Source organism: Carlito syrichta, unplaced genomic scaffold (assembly GCF_000164805.1).
Source record: "Carlito syrichta isolate Samal-C Ts95f unplaced genomic scaffold, Tarsius_syrichta-2.0.1 Scaffold124537, whole genome shotgun sequence".
Classification (NCBI taxonomy): domain Eukaryota; kingdom Metazoa; phylum Chordata; class Mammalia; order Primates; family Tarsiidae; genus Carlito; species Carlito syrichta.
Window position 1 is genome coordinate 65768 of NW_007068633.1, and position 6408 is coordinate 72175.

Consider the following 6408-nt stretch of genomic DNA (forward strand, 5'->3'; position numbering starts at 1 on the left):
TGATCTTGAACTTCCCAGACTCCAGAACTATGAGATGGTAAATTTCTATTGTTTACAAATTACCCAATCTTAGGCATTCCATTATAGCAACACAAAATTGACTAAGACAATAAAGTAGGTTATCAAAATATGGTTAATACATATACTTTTAAGTAAAAATAATTTGAGAAGAACGCAGGTCTATTATAAGAATTCAGTCATTTCAGTTTTATTACATCTCTGTGGAGTATTCAATATTTGAGCTAGTTTTAACCTCTGTTCGGAGTAGTATGGTATGACAGATATAAGGTAAGTGATGGCTGTAGGATAATGTGAACCATGCTTCTGTTTCTGCAAATTATTAATTATATAGCTTTGGTGTGAGACTTTTTCTCATTTCAGAATAAAAGTCACAAGTTAGTAGATGCCTAAAACGTGCCAGAAAATTTTCCAAGTGCCTTATTGGACTTTTGTCTTGTACCATAGTGTCATGAACAATTGAGACTCAAGGATTTGTTGAACTTTCTCCAGGTCAGGCACCTAGTAAGTGACATCCAGAATATGAATTTTATTTTATTTGCCCCCAAGGCCTGTAAAGAGTAAAGCACTATGAAATAATGCTTCTCCAAAATGTATGAAATGAAAAAAATGTATATCAGATATTGTTTTTCTTTTTGAATTCACAATACCTGATATAAAAGTTAGTTATTGTTAAGGGAATAGGTATTCTTTTTGTTGTTGTTGTTGTTGTTGTTGTTTTTTTTTACTTTTTAGATAAAGGAAATGTAGAGGATGATCAGTAATGCATTCCTGCATAACAAACTATTCCAAAACTTAATAGCTTATATAGTGTCTTTTATTTAGCTCATGATTTTTGAAGGTCAGTACATTTCTGTTAGGTTCTGCTGGACCATTCCAGATAGATGCATAAGAGGAAGGAACACAGCTCTACTTTTAAGGAATAGCTGGCTAACATATAAGGGTAGGAATAAGAAGTTTAGCTGTTTTGAGAGATATTTCTTATTTATTTTTAGAAATAATCTTCTATTTCATGTCAGACATTTATCAACATGATTACAAGATATAGTCTTCTATTATATTTCCAGAGTTGGTTCCTAATTCCATTTGTTATGCTATTGTAAGGGTGTGTGTGTGTGTGTGTGTGTGTGTGTGTGTGTGTGTGTGTGTGTGTGACTGGTATATATGGCTCTCATTATGATGTCAACTATTTAGGAATTATTTTTATAGTATCAGGATAGAGTTTCAAGAAAAAGGAGATGGAAGAGAGCCGAAGCATGCCAGATCTTTTGACGCCCAGGTTTGGACCTGATACATTATCACTTCTACCCCATTCTAGTAGCCAAAGCAAGTTACAAAGCCAGCACAGATTCAAGGGCTGGAGAAACAGACTTGATGGGAGAAGTTGTGAAGTCACACTCTTTAGGGGCAAACCTACAGGGAGGGATGAGAAATTGTGGTCATTTTTTAATCTACTGAAGAGTTTTGTTTATAAACATATTACTTTGAGAGTGAATGATATTTCTTTTCTTTTCTTTTTTTTTTTTTTGAGTTGGAGTCTCACTCTGTCGCCCAGACTGGAGTGCAGTGGCCACTCCCAGCCACCGCAGCCTCGACCTGCTGGGCTCCGGCGATCCTTCTGCCTCAGCTTTCCGAGTAGCCGGAATTACAGGCGCGCGCTACCACGCCTGGCTAATTTTTTGATTTATTGTAGATATGAGGTCTCGCCAAGTTGCCCAGGCGGGTCTCGAACCCGCGGGCTCAGGCAATCCACTCACCTCAGCCTCCCAAAGGGGCGGGATTACAGGCTGAGCCACCGAGCCCGGCTCGAATGATATTTCTTAAATGCTTATGTTAAACTTTAAAAGAGTTAACTTGTTCAAATGATAAACTTTTACAAGTGTGTCATTCTGACAGTCACAGTGTGGCTTCATGAGATCAATCTATGTTTCTGACGGTAATGTAGTGCTCAGCTTCTGTAGCCTTTCTGTGATGCTGACTCAAGAATATAAAGGAAGCATCATTTCAGCTGCTTCCCTGCAAGGAGTAACGTCCATACAGTTTTCTAAATCCTTGCTCCACATAGGCCACAAAGGAAACCACAACTGTTTCCCCCCCTCAGTTTTCCATTGCATCTTTCAAAGCTTTACTTTCTTTTCACTTTTATCTGTCTTTTACAGCAGGATCAGTGGAGTTAGTTGCCTAGAGGGGTTTTCTGTTATCTCCTGTCTTATATAATGAAGCTTGGATATTTGTCTTAAAATCCTCTCCTCTTATATTGACCAGAAAATATAAAAAAGCCTTTATTCAATTCATTGCTTCACATGCATATCGACATGTATATCACATCCTTTTATCTTCCCCCATTCTTATGTTGACATGTATCTCATATGATCTCTAATTTCACATAATCCTTTATGAATAATAAGAAAAGTCTGAGTTTTTCTAAAAGATCATTCTCCTTTCAATGCGATTATTTCCAGATAGCTTATATAACCTTAGACCCAAATTGATTCATTAGATAAAGATCTTTTCATTTTTCTCCCCAAGAGTCCTTTGCATCATATTCTCCTTTGCTTTTGGTTTCTTTGTTGATCCCTTGTAATGCAACTAGTATTATAAAACTAAAGGCATTCATTACTGATTCTTGCTCTCTGTATGAGTTATCTTTTCATATCTTTATTATAATTTAGTATGAACCTTTCTTTCATTTAAATTAAAAGTGGTAATTTAAGCAGAGTATTTTGCACATGGTATAACCTTAGTAAATGTTATCTATTATTATAAGTGAATCTACTACTACTACTATTATTATTAATTTATTTTAAAACAAGCCATATACTCTTCCTCCCTATTGAATTTGCAACATTATAATCATCTAGACAACAGGAGGATGCATGTTATAATTTGAATATACTTTTTCTTTGTAATTATTCTGGCAATTGAAATTTGCCATCTTTTGAGAATTTGCCATATTTTGAGAAATTCCTCAGAAATTTGCCATATTTTGAGAAATTCCTCAGTGATTGATCATTGTACAAAGCTAAAATCATTTTATTATTATTTAAGCCTTACACTTTTTGTGTTAGCAACTCAAATGCTGGGTTTACATAGTTATTATTTATATTCTCTTTAGCATTTGCAATCACGTTGTTGGTAATTTTTAAATAAATGTATACAAAATAAAATATCTTTCATTTCTTTTCTAGATATCAATGACTTTCCGAGACCTTTTAGTTATTTACTTTGTTTATTTATTTAATATGCCACAAGAGATAGACTTTTATTTAGTGAATTCTTTATATTTCAACTTTTCATCTTGTAGTCCTCTATATTGCTAAAACATTCTTATTAATAATTAATAAGTCTTTCTCTTTCCAATACACAATATCAATATCAATGTCCGGTTTTTAAAGACATCTTCTTCCACATAAGCTTGGTGTTTTCTCTACTTGGTGGACTTCAATCCTAACAAACTATGCCTGTAGAAAGTCTTTCTTCATTTCTTTTTTTCTTTTTTGAAACACACACACACACACACACACACACACACACACACACACACACACACACACAGTCTATGTGGTGATGAGGCCTGTTATAGGTTGAACATGCCACTCCCCAAACAAAAAGATGTATTGGAGTACTAACCGCAGAATACGACATTATTTGGAGATAGAGTTTTTATAGAGACAATCAAGTTAAAATGAGGTTTAGAAAGGGCTCTATCTAATGTAACTGATGTCCTTATATAAAGGAGAAATGTGAACACAAAAGCAGACATGCATAGAGAGAAACTGATCTGAAGAGGCCCAGAAAAAAGATGATCATCCACAGCCAGGAAGAGAGACCTGGAACAGATTCTTTCTTCATGGCCCTTAGAAGAACACAACCATGACAGCACCTTAATTTTGGATTTCTAGCCTGCAGAACTGTGAGACAATACACTTCTGTTTAAGTCACCCAGCTAGTGATACTTTGTTATGGCAGCCCTAGCAAACAAATACAAGGCCTAACAAAAACTTGAGAAAAAGGGAAATTGGCTTATTAGTGAATTACTTTGATACTTGATATTTGTAATTCTTCTCTTTAGCTTCTGACAAAGTAACCTGAAGTTGTACTTTCTAAAGCATTAAATTCCCAGAATAAACTTTTAAAACTTGTTTTGCTTTATATAACCATGATGTGGTGGCTGGAGACCTACATTTGACTGGAAAAAAAGAAAAAAAAGCAAGCCGGAGCTATGTATAAGATACAAGAAACAATATTCACTGTCACCTGTCAGTACACCTCTCTCTGGTCAGCTGTCATTTATTTTAAAATGCAATTGGTCTTCGATTCTCTCTCACTTGTTGAGGGGTGGGGCATGGGGTGGGGGGAGAAAGGGTGTGGAGCATAGGGTGTAAATGAAGCAGGCAGAAGCTCCAGAGAGGGTGGAGACAGAGCATCACGGAAGAAAAATATGTGAACCTGGTTGGTACAACAAAGCTTCCCAGACCCACCCACCCACCCTTTGCTGAGCGCGGCGCTTCTGCTGGCGGTGGGAGGTGGACTGCGAGCGGTGCTGAAGGGACAGCTCCAGCAGTGGCTGCTTTGGGGAGAAACAAAATCTGCAGATCGAATCCGAGCAGGGCGACTTCACCTTCACGTGGGCGAGCTCCAGCCAGTCTCTGCTCCATGCACGGCCAGCCGATCTGCCCGTTCCCGGTGGGGTCGGGCAGCGCCGGCTGGACCCGCCCCGAGCTCCATGGTTTGCCCAGCCCTGCGCGATGGTGACTCTGGGCGCGGAGGGTGGCGACGGGCAAACCCGCAGATCGCAGAATGAAGGCGGGGAGCACAGCAGGCGGCCGGCGGAGGCTGTCTCCCCGACTCCAGCGCGGGGAGAAGCGGCCCAACCACCTGAATCCGGAAAATGCCAACAAGTAGTTTCTCGTCGGAGAAGGGCGGCTCAGCTGGGCGCCAAGACTCAGTCACGCTGCCCAGAGAACCTCGTCCACTCGGAAACCAAAGCAGAAACACTTTTCTCTCGGTCTCGTTAAGGTATCTGGAAATGGGGGAGGTGGGAGTGATGAAAGGGGCGATTTCCCGGGAAGGGCATGCTGACCCTGCAGGCGGGCATCCCCCCCCCAACCCCCCAGCCTTTCTGCTATAGGGATGTAGAGAGGAAGCCCTGGGGAGAGATGGCTGGGAGGCTGGAGACAAGGACCCTGCCAGCTAGACTTTTAGCTCAGGGACCCAGGGGGTGTGCCTCCAAGCAGTTTTCCCCTGGGCTTCACTCCTCCTAGAAAGCATCCCCCCTCCACCCTCAAGGCATTTGTTTTTCTTGGGAAGGGGGATGGGTGGGATGTATCGAACATTTCTGTTCTCAAAGATGGATCCTAGTCGTTTCCTCTTCCAAGTAATAATAACATCAACACAAACAACAACAATCATGTGAAAAGGAAATTGGAAGAGGAAATAAGTCAGAGAGGTCTCCTTGGTGGAAGGAAACAGCAGGGAAATGTTTTGCTCTGACTTCTGCGTTGGGTCTTTTTGCATGGACTGTGAGGGAGAGTGTAGGTGAACCGAAAACAGGTTGCGCAAAGGGCACTGCCTGAGGGCTGGGAGTAGCGAGGGGTGAGGGTTGACCCAGGCAGGGTACGTGTGGAACAAGGGTCTCCGCCGGGTCCAGGGCTCTCCCCCAGCACTACCAACTTGCCTTAGGAAGAAAACTCCCTGCATCCATCGAATTGCGCCCAGGCTAGGGGAGGGGGAGAGAGGGTCTAGGAGATTGGACGTGAGGGGTAGAGAATGGGGCAAGGGAGTGGGGAGAGACAGTGGGCTTAGGAGGGGGAGATGGGAGGTTGAGAAGAACGAGAAGGGGTTTGTGGCTGGGAGCAGGTTAGACCTGAGAGAGGGGACGAAGGGGAGGGAGGGTGGAGGGTACAAAGATGAGGGAGAAGAGATTGGGGCCAAAAAAGGAAGGCGTGAGGCAGAGAAAACGTAGTCATGGAAAGTCACGGAAGACTTGGACTGCGGGCTCTTTGGGTCTCTGGGGACCCAGAAAAGGTGTGATGCAAGAGGCGGGGACAGGGCTGGACGGCGACCTCCTCCTGGGAGGGTCCTTCGCCCCTCGCCTGTCTGCCAACCCTGCCTCCTGGGACTCGTGGGCTGGGCCGGTGGCGGGGGTCATGGCGTGCCTCTGACGGCCGAGATCCTTAACTCGGCGCTTGTTCGCCTCCCCCAGTCATGTCTGAGTCACAGAGATGGGCAAGATCGAGAACAACGAGAGGGTGATCCTCAATGTCGGGGGCACCCGGCACGAAACCTACCGCAGCACCCTCAAGACCCTGCCTGGAACACGCCTGGCCCTCCTCGCCGCCTCCGAGCCCCAGGGCGACTGCTTGACCACGGCGGGCGACACGCTGCAGC

The 6408-nt window shown here is 42.9% G+C and overlaps 1 protein-coding gene across 1 annotated transcript in view; it reads left to right on the forward strand.

The window, feature by feature from the left end:
- The first annotated feature begins 4505 nt into the window (after positions 1-4505).
- The window catches only part of KCNC2 (potassium voltage-gated channel subfamily C member 2), a 220210-nt gene continuing 218307 nt past the window's right edge, over positions 4506-6408 (forward strand). The window contains exons 1-2 of the mRNA XM_021707779.1: positions 4506-5037; positions 6224-6373. Of these exons, the coding sequence (XP_021563454.1) occupies positions 6243-6373 (131 nt within the window). The 5' untranslated portion in view covers positions 4506-5037; positions 6224-6242. The remainder of the gene's footprint in view (positions 5038-6223; positions 6374-6408) is intronic.